The sequence below is a fragment of the Chenopodium album genome, chromosome 8 (genome assembly GCF_948465745.1).
Source record: "Chenopodium album chromosome 8, dcCheAlbu1.1, whole genome shotgun sequence".
Taxonomy (NCBI): Eukaryota; Viridiplantae; Streptophyta; class Magnoliopsida; order Caryophyllales; family Amaranthaceae; genus Chenopodium; species Chenopodium album.
In genome coordinates this window covers 5998738-6021168 of record NC_137841.1, presented here as the reverse complement: position 1 = coordinate 6021168, position 22431 = coordinate 5998738, and the positions used below count along the sequence as shown (strand labels likewise).

At 33.8% G+C, this 22431-nt stretch overlaps 2 protein-coding genes across 3 annotated transcripts; one reads left to right on the top strand and one right to left on the bottom strand.

Moving 5' to 3' along the window:
- Positions 1–2029: 2029 nt before the first annotated feature.
- Positions 2030–6293, bottom strand: LOC145641670 (uncharacterized). The gene is made up of 3 exons (XM_081692573.1): positions 6135–6293; positions 5156–5193; positions 2030–2389 (listed from the first exon to the last, which is right to left on the bottom strand). The coding sequence occupies exons 1-3, from the start codon at positions 6205–6207 to the stop codon at positions 2276–2278; spliced, it is 225 nt and encodes a 74-aa protein (XP_081548699.1). The 5' UTR covers positions 6208–6293; the 3' UTR covers positions 2030–2275.
- A 4127-nt stretch (positions 6294–10420) lies between these two features.
- Positions 10421–17649, top strand: LOC145641669 (F-box protein At3g54460-like). 2 transcript variants are annotated; one of them, XM_081692571.1, is made up of 9 exons: positions 10421–11146; positions 11842–14358; positions 14445–14658; positions 14783–15040; positions 15128–15187; positions 15334–15464; positions 16506–16620; positions 16982–17124; positions 17406–17649. In XM_081692571.1, exons 1-8 carry the CDS (start codon positions 10614–10616, stop codon positions 17120–17122), a joined length of 3969 nt encoding a protein of 1322 aa, XP_081548697.1. In that variant the 5' UTR covers positions 10421–10613; the 3' UTR covers positions 17123–17124; positions 17406–17649. The 2 variants fall into 2 exon arrangements, with proteins under 2 accessions (XP_081548697.1, XP_081548698.1); XM_081692572.1 differs by having other exon boundaries at positions 16982–17128.
- Positions 17650–22431: the final 4782 nt, after the last annotated feature.

Here is a 22431-nt window from a genome sequence, read left to right as displayed (position 1 = left end):
GACCTTATATGTTTTGATGATGACTCAAGGAACCTAAGCAAACCTATAACAAGTTTAACTTTCGGTTTTAGCTTTGATTTATGACAGGTTTGTGCTAGGAAATTCTTGAGTGAGAAGGGAGCATGGAACAAGATCAGAGCTAGCTATGGAAGAATAAAGAAATCAATCAAGTCGTGTTCCTTGGAGGGAACTGAAGCTCAAGAGTTGAAGCTTCAAAGGAAAGTTCCTTGAGTGAGGAACTGTAGCTTCAGAGTCGAAGCTTCTCAGAGTATCAAGGAGTCTAATGTATTTTATCTTTACTTTAGGCAACTTGTATTTGTGTTAAGTACAATTGATAGGATTTAAGTGGATTTAATTTTATTTGATAAAGATTTTATTTTCCATATTTTAACTTGTTTCAATTTTATTTTGAAAAGTATCTTTTGAGTTAAAATATCTTGTTAGTTAAAAAGATTTTTTGTTTTAATTCTATCCTATTATTTTGGAAAATCTGATTTGGAAAATATTCTTTATAAATGGTTGTTTTACTTGGTCAAGGAAGTTGAGAGAAAATAGGAAGCAGTAAACCACTTCCTTGTAAAGTGCTCAGCTTACTGCCTAAGCACCCACCCACGAATTACACTTCCTTGTTTTAAGGGAGTTGTGGTTAAGTGGTGATGAAGGCAACTACGATTTAACTGCCAAACTCTTTTATAAATAGCCTTGGTTTTTCAGTTGGAAAAACACACTTGAGCATTACAGTCTTTTAGCTTTTAAAAAGAGTCATAATCCACTTAAGTCCTTGAGTGTGTTTGTACTTAGCAATTTAGAGTTTAATCTTTGAGTTGTATTGGGTTAGAGTTTGGGGAAACTCTAAGAATGTTTGATTGCTTTGAGTGAAGCAAGGAGAAAGAGAGAGTGTTTGAGAGTTCGACTGATTGAGGGATCAGTTGAAGGGAGCTTAAGTTCATAGAGGAACTTGAGTTTAGAGTCTTAATTTGTAATAGGTTGTTTGCCCTATTATTATTAAGAATTGAGTTTAAAATCTCTTGTGGACGTGGTTTTTCTTCTTGACTAGGGCCAAGAAGTTTTCCACGTAAAATCTCTCTTTGCACTTTTAGTTTTTATTCGATTTCCTTTATAAATTCCGCGAAAATTACCCTAGTTCCTCTACAATACAATTCCCCCCCCCCCCCTGTATTGTTCATTCAAGTCAACACATATACCCTTATGTCTTTATCAGGTGCCTTTTATTTTTTTCTAAAGTAGTAAAATTTAGTATTTTTGATTTTTAGGAGGGAGTCTAGTTTATCTTCTTAATGAACATAATTTTTTATCAAAGGAAAAAATCGTAATATTCCATGTGAAACCGTTACTTGCCCCAAAACCGCCACTTTAGGCAGCGGCTTGGAGGGGGTAAAACCATTATCTCAAGTAGCGGTTTTGCCGTGAACAACTCAACACCTCTTATAATTATGGCATAGATTTCAGTATTATAATATACTGATGAGGCCAATATTATCCTAAATCACATGAAAAAAAATAGAAAGATTTGCAAATTAGCATAAATTTTTGGAATACCTAAAAAAGAATAGTAATTTATTTTGAGTTCAAATTTTATCCATACTGTCGGTCATCTAAGGCCTCGTTTGGTTGCATTTGACAAATAGAAATACATGAAAAATTATAATTCATGGGAAATTAATTCCTATGTTTTGTTTGGTTATAACCTTATATATTTCTCATACAAGTATATAATAAATTAATAACTACCTTAACTACTTTTTGTATAATGGGGGAATTAAATTCCCATATACTTTCCATGAATTTCTATTTCCACCATTAGTAAAGTGTATCCAAACAAGGCCTAAGATTTTGTCAAGACAAATTGAGTTTTTAGTGAGCGACTTCAGGTTTTGATTCCCTTTTTTCATATATATGGTCATCTCAAGATTTGACAAGGGTAAAAATATTTGTTTGGTACTACTATACTACTCTTCAACATATTTTGACATGTATTTACGAATGACAAATCTAATCTGGAATCTGATAGCATGAAAAAAGATGCCTCATATTTTCCCACAATGTAAAAATTGGAATATAACTGACATTATTCAGAACGCAACTTTGTACTACCCCTTAACTTAATTCTTCGATTCAACAGACATCACCGTAGCCATAGGTCACAAAACAAAACCACATTCTTGGTGCAGTATCAGTCATGACACTGTCCTTGAAAGTTACAGGAAATTCCATATGGGTACAAAATCTAGAAGATTACTAGATAGATAGACGATCAATATGACTTCCCACAATGTATTAAGCTTCCACAACCAAGGAAGAGGCCGAATATTGCAGCACTACCAACAGTTGTTTGGCCAATGTGCCTGATCTTTAGTAGTCCTGGAATCTGCATAATTCAATCAATTCTAACTGAGCTTGTGAAACAAGATCAAGAGTTCAATAAACAGTAAAAAAAAAACTTCAAAGCGAAAAACTTCACAGCAAAATCAATACTCGATATCAGTCTGGCTTAGAAATAAGCAATACTGCAAATTATAGATAACAAGACGAGCCAAAGTCTGATTATGTTTCTTCGTCAATATGAAATATAGGCTATGAATTCTGACATTAAACAAAACCAGGATCCAGACATAATGCTTTCACCAGGGATTTACAAGTAGCAATCGACCATTATAACGTTTGGCCTGTTTATAATAATCACTATGAATTCTTTACCATTGTAATTAACAACCAAAATCCTAAAAAAAGGCTATCAACTCACTGCAACAAATTTTCAGTTGTCTTGTTTCATAACATAATTGGCTAATTTCTTAAGTTAGTAATTAGTTATTTACAGTGGACAATCACACAATTCAATCAGAATTCAACCCTCACAACAAGACCTCATTAGAACTACTCCTATTTGTTCCAAGACATAGACTCAGATTCCCACCAATAATCTCAACTGGACACTAAAAAAAAATATTAGAACACCTTATCTCTCTCTCTCTCTCTCTCTCTCTCTCTCTCTCTCTCTCTCTCTCTCTCTCCAACTAATCTGAAATCCCTCAGCCAATGACTTCCAAAAATGCCGGACAAGTCGATAATGAACTGACAAAGTCACTACCGAGAGATGTTCACACCAATGAGGCAAGCGTATCCTCCATCTACTAACAAAATTGTTAATGTCAAACTCATTAACGCATCCAGGCTCAAACTTTACTTTGCTCCTAATTACGTTTCTTTAACTAGTACTTTGTTCATCCATTAGAATAAGGCTCAATTTGAAATTGCCGAAATTTTACAGGTGTATTCAACTCAATGCAGTAGCAACCATGCTCCTAACGGCAACTCTATAACAGGTTTACAAGTGGCTCCTGCTAGAACATAAATCCATACTGTCATACTGATATTGAACTTGTACTTTATTGTTAAACCCAAAACTAAAGATGGCCGGTCAAAACACGCCTTTCACAGAAGAAATGGCCAATACAATGCCATTTAAACATAAAAATAATAATTAAAAAAAAAAATCTGACACAAGGTTCTAGTTCCTACCACATCAGTGCTCCAAGGCCTCCAACTCCATTCCCACCTCCTAAACAATCAAAAAGTATTACATTGACTAATATTTTCACTTGCTAAAAAAAATCCTCTATTTTAAACTAATTATTACATCAATAGATAACTAACCTACAGAATACTGATAACACTGAGAGCTAAGATCTCTAAAGGTATATATACTTAACTAAGAGCTTAGGCTTAGGCGCTTAGCTGCATTGATGAGCAACACCATGATTTATAAGATATCAACAACTCCACCTTTATGAATCCACCGAGGTCCAGTTTGGTTTTATGGGAAGTTAAATTGCCAATTTGCCATGGAAGTAAATTGTTAAGATATATGTTGAGGAGTTGAGCAAGCCAGCAAGTTAGGTTTGTGATTAATTTTACTAATGATATACATCGTATCTTGCAATTAAAATCTAATGGACAATTATACCCTCAACAAAAGTTCTCTTCATGAATCTCCAATAATATCACTCCTCAGTCCTCAGGTACAATCATTTTCTTCTTGCTCCTCCCCGGCTTCTTCATTTACACAGCTGACAGCACATTAGCAAAAAAAGAGGAAACTTTTGAACACTACTTGAGCTACACCAGACAAATGTAGTCCAATTCACAAAAAGAGAGGGTAGACAAGCAATCTGTCCACCATCTATTTATCTTTTTATTATTTCATGGGACAATATATATATCCTAGTCAATTGGTTAATAGTTACACAAATAGTGGCTTTATCTCCTTAGTTTGGGATCTATACAGCAAATTGTAATAAGCAAGGTAAATAACACGTGAAGAGTGACTGCCCCAACCTCCAAAGGTCAGAGACTTCCCGTATGGCAAATTAGATGACTTAAACCAACTTTTTTTTATGTTTAAAAGCTAAATTGCACCGAAACAGATAAACCAAAAGAGTCTAAGTCAGACCATCATTCTTCAATTGCTAACTATTTCCTTAAAAGCATACAATCTTATCAATAATCAAAAATAAAAATCAAATGCAATGGTTAGAAGGATATGATGTAAAGAAAATTACCATGGATAGTTACGTGCCTAACTTATTAAACAGGTGACAAGACTATGGTGACTAACAATGATAATATAAGTTACACGAAGAGTGGAGAGTTGAAATAAGGTGACAAGTCTAACCACCATATAACAGGTGGCAACAATGAAAAACCCAACCAACCAAACAGGAAACACTCAAGAACTAAGGGCAAATTGATTATACCAATACTAGAGGGGAATCAAGGGCAGTCATAAAATTTCAGAGGAAACTAAACAAAAAAATTATCAAGAAGAATGTAACAAAAGAATAAAACAGCCCTTTATCATAAAACAAATCATGAAATCTAGTCAAAGGATGATCCATAGAAAAAAAAATCCAATACTTGACAGTATTTCTTAAGTACAGAGTAATGAAACAACCATAACAAAATTGTATAAAGATCCAAAATTATGTGATTTTGCATGTGCAGTATATTGTTAGCAGAAAGAGAGCTTCTATTCAATGAAGCATCCGACTCAAATTAGCCATACTAAGTTTTTATAATAATAGTCCTCTCTCATAACAAAACACGTTAAAGCATAGAGCCAGAAATCAGAATATACCTTGTTTCGGACGGCATCAAATGTTCCATAAACAGCACCTGCACATAATACATTCTACTTAGTGAAAATGATTGAATGACTCCAAATTCATGAATGGATTACAAATACATATAATGCCCTTCAAATCTTTGAGCCCTTCTCAAAAAAAAAAAAATCAGTTACATACCAGCAATGATAATTCTTTGCATTTCAACTAATTTAATGCATGATCCTACAATCCAAGAGTGTGGCAACCAGATGTCATTTTCAGGTATGTTTAGGCCTAAGTTTCTAAACACTATTGATAGCAAACCAATACTAGAAGAATCCTCAACCACCCTAAAATCTGCACAGTTTAGAAGGCGTGCCTTCCTCTTCACCTTCACACAATACAATATCCGTTTCAACATGCTCAGATACCAATAATAACCGAGAAATCAAATAAAGTCATAGAACAATTATTTCTTGCTAGCAACCATCAAAGGTGGTTTCCAAAAGACAATACTTGGGCCAAGAAAAGTCTAATTCACAATTTCACACCGTGCTACAAAAACAATTCAGAAAACCTTCATAATCTTAGCGACAATGCACCCATATATCCTTCCTCTAACTAATCCAAAAACTACAGATAAATAAACATCTCAAACAACAGAAAATTTAAACCCTTTTCAATAAATTAACCCATGTTGCACTAATTGTATTTTTTTTTTCAAACTAAAATTAATTAATTTATAAATACGACATCTAAAATACAAATTGAATTTAACAAATACACATAAAAAACCAACCCATGTTGAAAAAATTGACCAATAAAAATCACCCCAAAATCAGATTTTCTACACTCAAGGTTAATTCATTCATCAATCAACCACCTGATAACATCCAATTAAACTTCAAAAATCAGACATTAAACAGGAAACATAAATTAAACAGAAAAAAAAATGCAGAGTAAAGCCTAGGGTTTAACGAAGTGGAAGAAAGAGAGAGAAGGAAGGCTTACCGACGGCGCCTCCGACAGCACCGCCGACGGCAACACCAGCGCCAACTCTAGCCAAGCAGCTATCTCTCGCCATCTCTTTCTCTCTCCTCTAATTCTATAATCTCTGAAACGTCTTCTCTCTTGTTTACTTTTCACGGGGGTTTTATTTTCGTTTTGCGTTGTTTTGGTTGACAGGATTAGGAGATTTTATTATGCGATTGATTATTAGTTTACCTTTTTTTTATTTTTTTGAGGGAATTATTAGTTTATAACTTAGTAGTTTACTTGTTACAAAAGCCAAAAAATCATTTCATATTCCTCTTAAACTTTTTTTTTTTTTTTTGTGAAATTATTATTATTTTTTTTATAAATAAAAAATCAAAAATCTATCTATCTATCTATCTATCTATATATATATATATATATATATATATATATTATACTAAAAGATAAGCGCCTCAATGTGAGCCTGACAAATGTTGCTATATGATTCGCTATCTTATATTTTTTTTATTATTTTTTTAACGTTTATGCTTCCATATAAAAACAAGAATATTCTAAGTATTCTATTCTAAATGACTACATAAAATATTATGGAAAAAAAAATGTAATATCACATTTAATTAGTAAAGTCTAGCATAGTGATAATAATGGTAAATGGTCAGAGTATAATTTTGTTAGTAATATTATGGTAGCATAGCATCCGTGCATAAATATACTTCCTTAATTAGTAAACTACTATGTCACTTCTTATAATTACATATTTCTTAATTCTGTTAAAAGTTTACATCCTTAATACTATTAGTAATATTATGGTAACAACGTGATATCGTGTGTATATATATTTCCTTAATTACTAATTAGTAAAATGCAATTTCATATCTTATTTGTAAAGTCTATAAATATTATGATAACATGATACAAGCATCTATATAAATAATGATTTACATAAATTAGTCAAACATAATATTGTCACATATTTCGTACAAAATATGGCAAAAATAAAATATAGTTAACATGTAAAATCAAATCATAATATTCAAATAATAAAATAATATACAATATTTTTTGTATTATCATCTATATATTACGTTAGGTTAATATAAATAATAGTCATTGTTATACAAGTCTTTACAATTTTCATTTTAAGGTTATATCATTTAAGCCCCGTTCACTTCACCTTATTTTCGCTGAACTGAAATTATTTTTACTAAACTGAAATTATTTTTGCAAAAATTAAATTATTTTTACCGAACTTAAATTATTTTTACTGATTTTCTATTATATTTCTTCTTTAAGTTTACTGATTTTTACTGAACAGAAATCATTTGTACTAAACTGAAATTAATTTTACTGAACTGAAATTATTTATACTGAATATTATTTTTTTTAAGGTGAAGTGAACAGGCCTTATACATGTTAATATATTGTTATTGATTATGGCATGCACTATAATATTTGAGCTCACCCCTCTTAAAAAAATCATGGAGAATAAAAGTATGAATTGTGAGGCTATATAGTCGTACCTACCTAAACATTCCAATCCAAATAAATTAGATCACTTGAGTCAATTTTAGTTAATGGAAAGGTACACCATAATAGTTTCAAAATAATTTTTGTCTTTAAATTTTCATATTGTCTTACTCATGTAATACTCATATTCAAAATTTAAATAATTTAAAATGTAATTTTATGAGTTTTATAACATTCATAGTTACAGTATAAGACTATATGTCCGTAAAGAAATGCATTGCATACATGATTGGTTAGTTGATAAATTATGGGTCTATTCACATTTACTAAACTGATGATTGGAGCTGAACTGAATTGAACTGAGCTGAAATGAATATTTTATGAGAGAAGGAAATTAAGAGCTGAACTGAACTGAATTAATTGGAGCTGAACCAAACTAAACTGAACTGAACTGATTGGAGCTGAACTGAAATAAACTGAACTGAAACTAAGCTGAAGTGAACATGCACTATGTCTTTTATTCTTATAATTTCAATAAATATTTTTTAATCATATTAAATTTATCAATAACCATATCTATATATTTGTGTTGTATATTCAATCATCAGTTGTTGATTAGTTATATGAATATGATGTATTAGTTTTTGACACAATGCTTAGCTTAGATAATTGTAAAATATAGCGGTGAATAAGATATAAGACTATAATTGTACTGTGTTTGTATATTTAGTGAATGCGACGAGTAAAACAAGTTTTAGATTGTATAGATATTGAACATATGGTATGACAAGTAAATTTGAGTATTTCTTCTATAGTTCGTCTATAGTTATGCGCGGATGGTATGACAAGTAGCTCGATGTTTTCCTCTACTTCTCTTATATAGTTATGTGAGGAAAAATAATTAATTTACTTTTCAATTATGATAAATAACATTATAAAAAATAATAGGGAATAAAATAAAAGAATTGCAAATGACATAAAATACTATTCAAATCACATCTTCTTTAATTTATTTACGTATCAACCATTGTTGCAACTGAACAAAATTTTAATAATTAATTGTTAGAGAAAATAAGTCCTTTATTACTAATTGAATTATCTTAGGATTTTTTTTCCCTACGGGATCAATCAAGCTTTTGTCAAAAAAATAATGATTTGATTTATAAACCGTGAAATGCACGGGCACTATGCTAGTTACAATATAAAAAAAGAAGTTATTTTCACTTTTCAATATTCAGTTTTTTAAATTATTCATGGTTATTTGACCAATTTTTCGAATTCGATTTGTTTTATACTCGAATCTCGGACTCTAATCTGAATTCGATTAATAGATCTGAATTCGATTCATCCGAGTCTAATTCAACTCATATTGTGCTAGAACCGTGTCGATTTCATAAACAAAACGCATTCAATTTAGCTATAGTGTTATGTTGTGATGTTCTTTTGAGAAGAGTAGTGATAGACCACTACCAGGTATGGGCTCGTTGGGCCCATACCAGGGGCAAAAATGTAATTTCACACTTACCCATGTTGTAAAAATACAGTCTCTCACCTCTTAATAACAGTATATAAATTATGAATAACAGTATAAAAACCAAGAATAATAGTATACAAACCAATAATAACTGTATAGAAATTAATAATAACTGGCACCGACAAAAAACTACCGGTGTCAATTTTGACCGAACTCAGCGATTTCCAGCATAGAACTCACCGTTTTTAATGGCTAGAGCCATAAGTTTGTGTCTCTTGTTTTTGGGTTATTTTTTTGAGTGGTTTCCGGTGATTTTTAATGGAGGTAGTTGCGTGTTTTTGGATTTCGACCAAGGTAGTAGCTGGTGGGGTGGGCTTCTTGTTGTCGGAGGTGAAGGTGTGGTGGTCGGAGGTTTGGCCGACAATGGGAGCTATCCATGGAGGTGGGGAAAGGGAAAAAAAGGAAAAAGATGAAGAGGAAAGGGAAAAGGAAAAAAAGGAAAAAGGAAAAAAAATTGTGGTATTGGGTAGTATTACCCATACCATGGTAGTGGGTAATACTTACTCCAAAGGCACAAAACCCTTTCATTATTTTTATATCTTTTGCAAATTGGTTCAATATAAATGGGCTGACACATGAGTCGACCCGTTGTGCTCGTGCCAACAATAATGTCCACGGTCCACCGTTAGCTATTGACCCACTAACATACCTCTTGTATTAGGCCTTGTTCTATTCACCTTAAAAAAATAATATTAAGTAAAAATAATTTCAGTTCAGTAAAAATAAGTTCAGTTCAATAAAAATAATTTCAGTTCAGTAAAAATAAGTTCATTTCAGTAAAATTCAGTTTTCTTAAAGAAGAATTATAATAGGAAATCAGTAAAAATAATTTCAGATCAGCAAAAATAATTTCAGTTCAGTAAAATTAATTTAAATTCAGCAAAAATAATTTCAATTCAGTAAAAATAATTTCAGTTCAGCAAAATTAAGGTGAAGAGAACAGGGCCCTATGTCGCGCCTTTTTATTTTTTTAACGGTAAGGAGAAGGACCCTAACCGAACCTAAACCTTTACGATTTTTTTTGGTCATGTCGCGCCTATAATAGACTCATTTTATATCATATTATGTTCGTGTCGTATCTAACTAACTTTTATACCGGCCCGATCCATATCCAGCTCTAAGATCAGCCCAAAGGCCCCAAACCCACGCTAAATTGAACTACTACGTATTTACTGCGGAGAATTAAAAGCGGAACTTATAAAACAGGTTTTCTGTTTAGTTTTGAGTTTTTGACAACCTCTTAAAAAAAAAAAAAAAATCGAAGAAATTATACAAAACTATAAAACCCGAAAATCACAAAATAAAAACCCCACCTTTCTCTCTCTCCTCAACTCCGAAAAATTAAACTTCCGTTGCAGAGTATGAAGCTATAAACCATAACTTTCCAATTTCAATGGAAATTCATCGTCTTTCCTAAATTAATTCCTTTAATTTTCGAAAATTATCATCTTCTCCATTGATTTATTTAATTCGACCTTCGAATTTCTGCATCAATGGAGGTCGAGGAATCCTCAATTCCTCCCAATCACAAACTATGCGGATTCCTCACAACAGTTCTATCATCAACCAACCCCCAATCAAAAACCCTAGAATTCGGCAATCATCTCCAATTCTTCTCCCACAAATCTGAATTCGGATTCAAATCAAATTCCGGCGTAATTCTCTCTCCTCTCCCTTTTTCCGGCCACCGCATTGATGCGGATGATTCGAATTCGACGCCGGAAACGACGTCGGCGAAGAAGAGGAAGGGAAAATTGAAGAACGCGAAGAGTCCGAAGAAGGTTGGGAGTGTGAATGGGAATGGAATTGTGAGTGTTGTTCATCAATTGAAGACATTGATGAAATGTAATTGCTTGAAAATTGTTGCCAGAATTGTTGGAATTTCGATTCGAGAAGATGAGAAAGATGATGGTTGTGAAATTAGGGTTGCGGTTTTAATTGATGTGTATCTTCCGATTGAATTGGAGTTTGGTTGGCAGTTTCCTAAGTCTGCCACTACTGCTGCTTCCCTCTTTCGCCATTTGAGGTTCGTGTTTATAAACTCGTATATTTATAAATAATGTAGACGGGATTTGATCACGAGTTTCAAGTACTACTGTAATATCCGAAGACTTTAACCAAATAAGCTACTTGTTCATTTTATATATTGATTATTTTTATTAGATAATTAGTTTCTTGATGATTATTGCTGATTAATTTGAAGGGTTATAGGACGCTCATAATTGCTTGATCGAGTGTACTTTCGAGTTTCGTGGTGTTCGTCTGGTGCTTGTATGACACTTACCATGGCTTGGTGATATTGTTTATTTACGTTTTCACTCAATATTGGACTTTGTATTGAAGTGTATTTACGTATTATGTTTATTTACGTTTTCTAAGCTCGGATTTTGTTTTTGTTTTGAGGTATTGCTTCTTAATTGTACCGTGCTTGTTGAGTAATCTTAAATCTGTATGTTTCTTACAATACTCGATGCACAGATTGTTTTACGCTTTTACATTTTTTATTGACTGTTATTTTGAGTTTCAAGACCGTACCATGCTTGTTGAGTAGCCTTAATTCTGAATGGCTAAGCTATATGAATCTTTTCTTTGACTGGAAAATTGAATAAATTTACATTTTCACTGGCTAGATGATGTAAAATTGTGCTGAATTTCAACATTTTAACTTTTAAGCACCTGTTTTTTTTTGGAGGTATACTTAAGTTAGTTATCTTTTTGTAGTTGTGATTGGCGGGAACGGACTTTGATTTTAAAGGATGGATATTGTAATGATGTGGTTGGAGACGATAAGGGTTTATGGAATCTATCTGACTGTCAAGCTCTTGGATGTAAGCAGCATTCTGACATTTCTGATTCTTCTAAGAAAAAGGGATTTGAGTTTCATGAGATATTTAAGAGCTTGCCTAGTTTGTCTGGTGACGTGAAAACATATTCTTCAAGAATAATGCCTGAGGATATGGCATCTGCATCTGGAATTTGGGATCTAACTGATGATATTGTGGAAAAGATTATCTCTCTTCTGCGTCCGATAGATATTGTGAGGGTTTCTGCTACATGTCGTCATTTGAGGATCTTGTCTGTATCGATTATGCCATGTATAAAGCTCAAGCTTTTTCCACATCAGCAAGCTGCTGTTGAGTGGATGGTGCAACGTGAGCGGAAAGTTGCTACTTTACGTCATCCTCTGTATTTGGAGTTCTTAACTGAAGATGGTTTTGCGTTTTACATTAATATTGTGTCTGGTGAAATAGTCACGGGATTTGCTCCAACAATAAAGGATTTCCGTGGCGGAATGTTTTGTGATGAACCTGGACTTGGTAAAACTATTACTGCTCTCTCTCTTATTTTGAAGACCCAAGGAACACTGGCTGATCCACCTGAAGGTACTGAAACAATTTGGTGCTCACATAACGGTGATCAGAAATATGGCTACTATGAGTGCAGTACTGGTAGTAGATACACTAATGTAGTTGTTCCATCCTCAGAACAAAAAAGTGCGAGTCAGGGTGATCGAAGAGGCCAGTTTTCTCCTGATGAACTTATTCCAAAGAATCAATTTACTCCAAAGAGGGCTAGTTCTGGTGGGCTGAGTACATCATCCATGGCTCAAACATCATCTGTGCTTTCACCCTCGACACTGACGACTTGCTTTGTTCCCTGCACCAGGAGCTTGAATCGTGTTAAGAGAAATCTTATGCATACATATGAAAAAACTTCCTCTTATCCTGAAGATAATAATACAGGTTCAAGCAAAAGACATAGAACTTCATATCCGAAAGTTTCGGAGGATCAGTCTGTGATATCTAATGAAACTTGGATCCAGTGTGATGCTTGTCAGAAATGGCGTAAACTCTCTGATGAAAGTTTAGCTGATTCCACAACTGCGTGGTTTTGTAGTTTGAACTCTGACTTTTTGTATCAGAGTTGTGATGCTCCTGAAGAGTCATGGGATTACCAGCAACCTGTTACTTATTTGCCTGGATTTTACGGCAAAGATTCTACTGGAGAATTGCCTCAAAATGTGGCGTTCTTCACTAGTGTGTTGAAGAAGCATTATGCTTTACTCAATTGTCAGACCAAGAAGTCTTTAAAATGGCTTGCTAAACTTCCATATGACAAACTCTTGGAAATGGAAACCGTTGGATTGGCTGATCATGGTCAGCTGAGTTCAAAACATAATAATGTATTCATTAAAATATTTCTAGAATTTGGTCTTGTGAGGAGGGTGGTGCAGGGTGCTTATCGGTGGTTTTACCCCAAAGCCCTAAAAAATTTGGTCTTTGATTTGCCTGCTCTCCGAATTGCTCTTTGTGAGCGGTTAGACTCATTCAGGATGTACTTGTCACGGGCTACACTCATTATCGTTCCATCAAATTTGGTTGATCACTGGAATTCGCAGATTCAGAAGCATGTGAAACCCGGGCAATTGCGAGTATATGCCTGGACAGATCTTAAGGAAAAGAAGCCTTCTGTTCACAACCTTGCATGGGATTATGATGTTGTCATAACAACCTTTAGCCGGCTCAGTGCTGAGTGGAAACCGAGTAAGAGAAGTGTCTTGATGCAAATTCATTGGATGAGGATCATACTGGATGAGGGACACACTCTGGGAAGCATAAATTTGACCAATAAAATGCAAATGGCTGTTTCCCTGTGTGCTTCAAATCGTTGGATATTAACGGGAACTCCTACTCCAAATACTCCCAGTGGTCAGATTTCTCATATTCAATCTATGTTGAAATTTCTTCATGATGAAGTATATGGAGAAAGTTGCAAGAACTGGGAAGCTGGTATCCTGAAGCCTTTTGAGGCACAGATGGAGGAGGGTAAATTGCGTTTATTGCAACTATTGGAAAGGTGTATGATTAGTGCTCGTAAAGCGGACTTACGATGCATCCCTCCTTGTATTAAGAAAACAACTTTTCTTGAATTTACAGAGGAACATGCAAAAACTTATAATGAACTCGTTGTTACAGTTCGGCGAAACATTTTAATGGCAGATTGGAATGATCCTTCTCATGTTCAAAGTTTGCTGAACCCGAAGCATTGGAAATCAAGGACTAAAACTATAAGAAATGTTAGGCTTTCTTGTTGCGTGGCTGGGCATATGAAAGTATCACATGCTGGTCATGATATTCAAGAAACAATGGATATCTTAGTGCAAAATGGTCTTGATCTTCTTTCAGAGGAATATTCTCGTATACGATACAACCTTTCATATGGTGGTAACTGCCAGAGGTAACAGTTTGCTTTTGATCTGTATTGATATTAAAATTTTAAGTTATATTCAGTCTGATATATATTTTAATTTTTTCTCCGTGTAGATGCAATGAATGGTGCCGCCTGCCTATTGTTACACCATGTAGGCATCTTTTATGCCTTGATTGTGTTGGTTTGGATAGTGAAAGATGTGCTTTCCCTGGTTGCGGCTATTTGTATGAGATGGAGAGTCCTGAGATACGAAGTAGACAAGAAAACCCAAATCCAAAGTGGCCTGTCCCAAAAGATCTCATTGAGTTACAACCTTCATATAAGCAGGCAAGTATTAAAATATTTAAAGTCTACGATCATTGAAATTTCAAGTGAATCTTGTTTGAAATATCGTCACTTCTCTTTGTATTTCAATTGGATCTTATTAGAAGTCATGCTTCTCTTTGTGCAGGATAGCTGGGATCCTGACTGGGAATCAACTTCTAGTAGTAAAGTCACATACCTTGTTCAGAGGCTTAAAGAAATTCAAGGTGCTAATAGACAAAAGGATAGATCCATGACTGAGGAAAATTATGCAGAAAGACCTTGTGACTTCATTATATCTCAAGGACCGTGTTGCAAACCAAGCATTGGTTCTTCTGAGGCTCCTTCTGAGAAAGTTATTGTATTTTCCCAGTTTCTTGAGCACATAAATGTAATTGAACACCAGGTATAAGTTGTGATATGTGTGCATCTTGTGTAGTTTATAATTTGATGAATAAAGATGATCATTTTACCCTTTTTTCTTTGGTGTCAGCTGGCTATCGCCGATATCAAATTTGTAGGATTGTATAATCCTTTGAATCTCTTTAAAAAGGTAATTAATATTCATCTTTTACTGTTACCTTAGTCCCAAAACATTGTCAAATTGTGCATTTTGTATCCCTTTGAGTCTATTATATTGGGATAAGTAAAGGATGGTCTCCTAAATGTTTTCATATATTTTTTTTTATTTAATTGCAGAAGAAGGCACTCACCAGCTTTCAATATGATCCAAACTGTATGGTGCTTGTGATGGATGGAAGTGCTGCACTAGGTCTAGATTTTAGCTTTGTTACCCATGTGTTTCTAATGGAGCCAATTTGGGATCTAAGGTAAATTTCTTTTTGCGTAAAAAAGGCTGTTTGGTTAAGTCTTCAGAATCAAGCAGTTAGTTTTATACTTTTGTCTGTTGTTACTTGTATTTCTATTAACTCTTACAAGCATCATTGGCTAATGCTCTGTTTTTTTTTTTTTTTTTTTCAATTATTTTGTTATTGTTATTGTTATGATTATGGTTATTGTTATTGTTATTGTTATGGTTATTGGTCTTGGTCTTGGTCTTTGTTGTTGTGCCTTATTTTTATTATTTATACTCCGTAGCCTTTTCGGTTTGCTTATCTCAATGTTCAGCTGCTATGTACACATTTGATTTATCTCGCTAGGCTATAATAGGCTTAGCGATACGAGATGGGGGAGGGTGGGAAGAGAAATTGGTAGTGGAAGAAGGGAAGTTGAGAGGGAAATGAACGTAATCTTTAATGTCTTATGGGTTTGGTTGATCTTGAATTTGTCCAATCCATCAGAGGTATTAAAGGATTTCAACATGTTTTACTCATGTCTTGATTGTTCTTTTTAATCACTTTGGGCATAGATTTCACTCTTAAGTAGCTTTATAGAGTTGACTTTGTGCATTGATGGCACAGAGTGAAAGTCACAGATTGCCAATGTGCATGTTCATTTTGAAGGAAGAGCCATTTTAACTAGCTATTTGTAGATGTGCTGTTATGGTACTTAGTGAAAGTTGCAGATTGCCAAAGAGTACAGTCAATTTGGAGTGTGCAAAATAGAAAGTAGGCCTATTTTTCTTGAACTGGGGGTGTGATTTTTATTATTTTGTGCATTATCTCAACCGTAAATCTTGTAACTTAAGGAGTAGCTGTTTAGGTAGGTCAAGCTTTACAAAAGTGCCGAACTCCTTACGGGAAATTTTCTTGATTTTTTAATTGAGTAAAGCATAGACCCTGAAATTCTCGATACATGCCCATTTACAGTCGGGATTGTCTTTTATTATTATTATTTTTTTATTGGATATTTGTTATTGTTTATCCCATTTCTTGGTGCAATTAATAGTCTTCATTGCATATTTGTTGCAGTATGGAGGATCAAGTGATTAGTCGCGCTCATCGTATGGGTGCAGTGCGTCCTATTCATGTTGAGACCTTAGTGATGCGTGGTACTATCGAAGAGCAAATGCTGGAGTTCTTGCAGGTCAATACCCTCACCCCGTTCTAGGAAGCACCTTCACTGTTCAATCTAGGTTTCCATTCTCTAAATGGTCATTGTGTTGGCATTAGTTTGATGTTGTTCATACTACCAACATGCAACTTTAATTTGCTTAACTATCTTGCATAAGTAATTAAGTACAGCTTTCTTTCCCAAGAATTTCAATATTACAGATCAGAGTTTGTGTATGTTGTTTGTAGCCTTTGTGCACTTCTTTTTTTTTTTACCTAGAATTTCCTCCCATAATGCAATAGCCTTTCATAAGCATATATTTTTAAGGGTTGTCCATCATAGATGATACTTCATTGTTCAATGAACTTACCTAATTTGCTTAACTATCTTGCAGAATGCTGACGAGTGTAGAAAATTACTGAAGGAAGACCATGAGAAAACTGTACATGAAGGAGCTCGAGCACACCGATCAGTACATAATTTTGCGGAGAACACTTATTTGGTTCGCCTGAGCATGGTGCGAACAAAGGATTAAATGTAAGTACGTATATCTATTGCCACTATTGGTCTTCTCTTTGTTCCTTCATGCCTTTATCATTGTTATTGGATTTCGTTTTGCTCACATTGTACTTCTCCAAAGCTGAAATCTTAATTGTATGATTGTTATAATCAAAGCTAAAAAAAACACATGAATTAAGAGAGAACTAAATTCTTGATTATGTAGAGAGAGAGAGGGAGAGAGAGGGGGGGGGGGGGGGGGGGGGGAGGGGTAAGCCGTAAACGTATACACTAACGTTGTACTCTTCCATTCATGGTAGGTTCTCATGCCCAAGAAGGAGAAAGGAGCTTGGCGATTGTTCCTGATGTAATTGAATTTTTTTCGGATTTTATTTTTAATTTTTGTAGAGTTTTGATTCTTTTCAGAGCATAATGAAATACTCTTTTCACTCTGATAATTTGATTTATCGAATATCGATTTGTCTTGTAAGATTTTGGTAGTTTGAGAATAATTTTGTAAATAAGATGGTCCCTGCCTTATGGCTTTAGGTAGGATGAAATTCTGATATTTTGTAGATAAGATTCCCCTCTGTTATTATATACTTCATCCGTTTTCTTTTAGATGTAACACACACTTTTACACGGTATTTAAGAAATGTGGGTTCCATGATATAATACACTTTAAAATGGGATGAGTGGTTGTTAGGAGTGTAATTTAGTGGGCCATGTGCTTTAAATAAGGGAAATAATATAGTTTTCCCTAAAGTAACTTTCCTTTTACAGTGGTTGCAAGTATTGTGACATTTCCTAGGGAAGTGTTGCAAGTAAAAGAAAACAGAGGAAATACTAGTATAGAATCCATGCAATTGCACAACTTCAAAAGTTCAAATACTAAATCTTTCAAAATTTAAAACTATAGTTATTAATTTAATCCACAATAGTAAAAGCCTATATTATTAATTTACTTTAAAGCAATAATGTGTATTCATTTATCACAATATTCAAGGAAAAATTGATAAAAATAATAATTTTAGTCTTTCGTTCAAAATAACCTCAACTTTGAATTATTGTTAAATAATTTGAACCTATTGGATAACTTTGATCAAAATTTTGATTAAATGAGGTATGTAGTTAAAATTTCAAAAAGAAGGTTATCGACTTATCATTATTGTTACAACGCACTTTACATAAAGTGTAAACTTGACACTTTTCTTTTTATATGACTCCTATTACCAATGGTGTGTATGCCTAATGGTGGATAGATGAATTAAAAAACGACAATTCAACTAATAAGTTATGTTGACTTGATTGATTAGTAGATTGTATGAAAATTATTTGGGTCTTTAACCCTATTGTTTCAAGTTCTCCAAAATTTAAACAAAAACCATGTGTTGTAAAACAGAAAAGGTATTTGTTGTCGACTTCTAAGCATATTTTAAGTATGATTTTCTCCTTTTGCTTGTTCAAATTGAATGCACAAGTTTTAGAAATAAAATTTTTTTTAAAAAAATAGAGAGAATTTAAAGAGATGATATAGTCAATTTGTTACAAAGACAACATAAAAAACAACGCTTTTGTGGTGTTGCGTTTTCCGGCAAACTCACATACACCAAAAACACTGACCATGTAACTCATGATTAACTGAGTAATCCTTGATTGATCGGGTAGCCTTAACGATCGAGTAAATCCTGGGTGAGTAACCTTGACTACACCATGTGACATTGAATCAATTATATATATTGTTTTATCTTATCTAGTTCGGTTTTTTTTTTATTATTATTATATATATTTCTTTTTTATTATTATTGGCTTAATTAAGTTATAAATCCAACTTAGAGTATCACATGACACCAACAAACATGCTAACATCACAAATAGGGATGTCAACGGGATTGGACGGGCGGGGCGGGGTGGGGCGGATGTTAGCCTTCCCATCCCCATCCCCAACAAACATTTTCATCCTCATTCTCATCCCCACAGCGGGTCCAAAATTCATCTCCATCCCCGCCCCGGCGGGTACAATCCAAAAACCATCCCCACCCACCCCCACTTGGATATACACCCCCATCTAATCCCACCAGAGACCCGCCTAATCCCCATCCAAGACCCACCTAATCTCCTGTCTTCGCCTCTCAAATACACAAATAACACAATCCTACATAATTAATATAAGGCAGTGTTTGGGAATCAATATTTGATTTCAAATTATTCATTTCAATTCTTGGATTTGAAATTCTAGTATTTAATTCCAAATATGGTGTTTGGGAAATTACTGGAATTTTAATTCTAGAATTTCAAATTCATTATATTGTTTGGATAGACTTGAATATAAATTTCACAAATCCTGTCAAAAAAAAATTACAATTGTATTTTTAATTGATTTTTTAAACAGTAAAAAAAAAATCTAAATGATAACAACTCTGTCGTACTGCTGCCGCCCCTTTTAAGAACTCCAACGACAATTCAACAATGGCGATCGACAATGCGAACTCAAATGCAATACTGAGAGCTCCAATAGCACTTCAATAATGGCGACAAAGTGTTGTATGATTTTTTTTTTTAATTGAAAAAAAAGGAAATCTAATTTCAATTGAACTCCAATAATGGCGCTAAGACAAGCAGCAATCTCTTCTTTTTCTTTAATGCATCATCATCGTCTTCTTCGGTGAAATTTAAGTTAAAGGTTCATCTCATCATTGCTTCGTTGGAAAGTGGAAATCCTAGCTAGTTTGTTCCGACAACGAAGGTTGAAGCGATCAAGCGATGGAGCTATGAAGGAGATCGTTCATATGGTAGAAGAGAGGGGAGAGAAGTTGAAAGCGTTAATGAAAGTTAAGTTATTTTATCAACAATGGTGTCATAGCATTATTAATTTGACACGTGTCCCACTGTCTCGTTCTAATTGGTTAACTGTAGACACTCATTTGTGTCTCCCCAAAACCAAACCCGGTGATGAGTGCCTTTCACGTCGAATCATAATCGAATGAAACGAAGTGTGGAAAGGTCTAGTGTTGCGGAAAGTTTTATTTCTTTTCTCTTCTCTTCTCCCTGTTTTTGAAAACTTTATTTTAAAGAAAATAGACAATCCAGTTTGGTTGGTCCATGATATGGGTCCAATAGTGGTGTAGTTGGATAGGGCTTACAAAGACCTTTCCAACGATATATTATAAGCCCAATTCCGATGAATATTGAGGAAGTTATGGCCAATTTACTAAACTGGGCCCGGTTTGAGTTTTAAGTACGGCCTAATGATTTAGGGGAGGGCCTAATATAATTTATCATTCCTAATGTAATTAGGAATGGTTTTAGTCTTCTAGAACATTCTAGAAGGTCTTATCATTCTTAATTCAATTAGGACTCTTCAGAGTTTTAATCAGATCAAATAGCATTTTCGATTGGAATTATATTATTTTATTTTCCAGTACAGGAAATTTATCAGATTTTCGAAAACGCGTTTAAAATCAGTTTGGCGTCCAACCCCAGGCCTTGGCGCTAGGCGCTAGCCACTGGGCCTGGCGCCAACTAGCCAGGGCTGGCGCCAAGGTTGTTTTGCGATCTTCAGACTCTGTTTTGTTAAATTATCTTTTTTGGATGATTTTCTCTATAAATATCGTATCAAAAACTCCGTTTTCATTCACCAATTCTCTTTATTCTTAAGTTTTAATAAACTCCGTTTTCATTCACCAATTATCAATATTCATTCATCAAGAAGCGTTCATCAATTCTTTTAATTCTCTTTCATTCATCAATTTTCATTCATTCGTTAGAATAAATATTCTTTCTTGCTTTTTAATACAAAATTCCGCATTCACAAGATCTTGAAACACCTAGCCATATTCGAAGTTGCCTTCGCCCTAGACGTGAAAGGTTTTAATTTCTGAGGGTTTGGTCCCAAATCTCTATTTCAATTATTTAATTTAATTGTTTTGATTATTATTTTCCTTGAAGTTACTAACGTGTGTATTTTGTTATTAGAAAGAGGTACGAGGCATCCAAGTAAGTACTTTAATTGATTAATTGATATTATGATGTAGACATCATGTTTATATTGTTATTTTGATTCCTAGTATCATGTCTAGGGTAATTTTAATATTAAATATGATTCTTGTGATGCTTCCTATATTCTTCCTAATATTTATTCATGTTAGTATCATGTTAGGGTTAAAGATTTGATTTTTAATGCTTAGTGACATGCTAGGGTTTGTTATTAATCTTGTTAGTATCATGCCTAGGATCTTGCTATGCTTTAACATGATTATGATTATTATGATTATGATTGATATTATTATTATTATTACTATTATTATTATTATTATTATTATTATTATTATTATTATTATTATTATTATTATTATTTATGATATTGATTATTTATTATGTTGCTTGATGCTTATTATTATTTATTGCTTGATCACGCCTTTTATTGCATGTTTAAAGGGAATTGGTATTTGCAATCATGCTTGATAAGATAATTAATAATCTTGTTAGGGTTAATGTGATTATAATTCAAGTGATCGCCAATAATAGTTTATTTGTGCATTAAATTCAACCAACATAGATTAAACAGGTTTAGGGTTAATCTATTGATTGTATGTTAATCAGAAAGCGCACATGAATACGATCAGAATAAAGTAGAGGCCTATTATTAGGGCAGGTTCAATCTCTTTTAGGTTGGATTTGTACCATCATCCCCGGACCCTTATTTGGTTCATGACCTTATGGAGTTGATGATCTCTTGGATCGTTAAGGGGTGTAACCTTCACCTCGTGATGGTTTACAAGTTCCTTAAAAACTTGTTGGCGACTCTTTTGCTCTATCTTCTTCCCTTTTGGACGCCACCGTACTTTAGTGTATGATCACAATGGGGTTCAAGCTAGTGGGATTTTAAAAGCTTGAAATTATTCCCTACATTAACACTTTTAAAAAATTTAAAAAATCAGAAAATAAAATAACAAAAAAAGTTTATTGCTAACGTCAAAGGTTATTGTTAATAAAAATTAGTGAGGTTGAGGGCACAACTTAGACGTTTGAAAAGGCATGGACACAGCTTAGAAACTGAAGAAGTTTGGGGGCATAACTTAGTAAAACCCAAAAGTTTTATTTTACCACCAACAAAATTTCCAAAAATTAGATTTTACCACCAACTAACGGATTTCGCCCATAAATTCGTTAGTAGGGCCCACCTTTTTGACGTTTCTTCTTCATCTTCCCCGATCTTCTATGTCAACCAACTGGCAATGAAATCAACTTACCTTGGTTGGTCGGAATTTCGTGTGGGGCTAAGGAGGTGCCGGAATTTGGTGTGTGGGTTAGGGAGGTGGTCGGAATTAGGTGGTGGCTAAGGTT

Coding starts and splice junctions, on each gene's coding strand:
- LOC145641670 (XM_081692573.1), bottom strand. CDS start 6,207: ATGGCGAGAGATAGCTGCTTGGCTAGAGTTGGCGCTGGTGTTGCCGTC. Junction 5,194..6,134: donor TGCTGTCGGAGGCGCCGTCG/GTAAGCCTTCCT, acceptor TATTATGTGCAG/GTGCTGTTTATGGAACATTT. Junction 2,390..5,155: donor TTGATGCCGTCCGAAACAAG/GTATATTCTGAT, acceptor TGAATTATGCAG/ATTCCAGGACTACTAAAGAT.
- LOC145641669 (XM_081692571.1), top strand. CDS start 10,614: ATGGAGGTCGAGGAATCCTCAATTCCTCCCAATCACAAACTATGCGGA. Junction 15,041..15,127: donor TAAATGTAATTGAACACCAG/GTATAAGTTGTG, acceptor CTTTGGTGTCAG/CTGGCTATCGCCGATATCAA. Junction 16,621..16,981: donor AAATGCTGGAGTTCTTGCAG/GTCAATACCCTC, acceptor ACTATCTTGCAG/AATGCTGACGAGTGTAGAAA.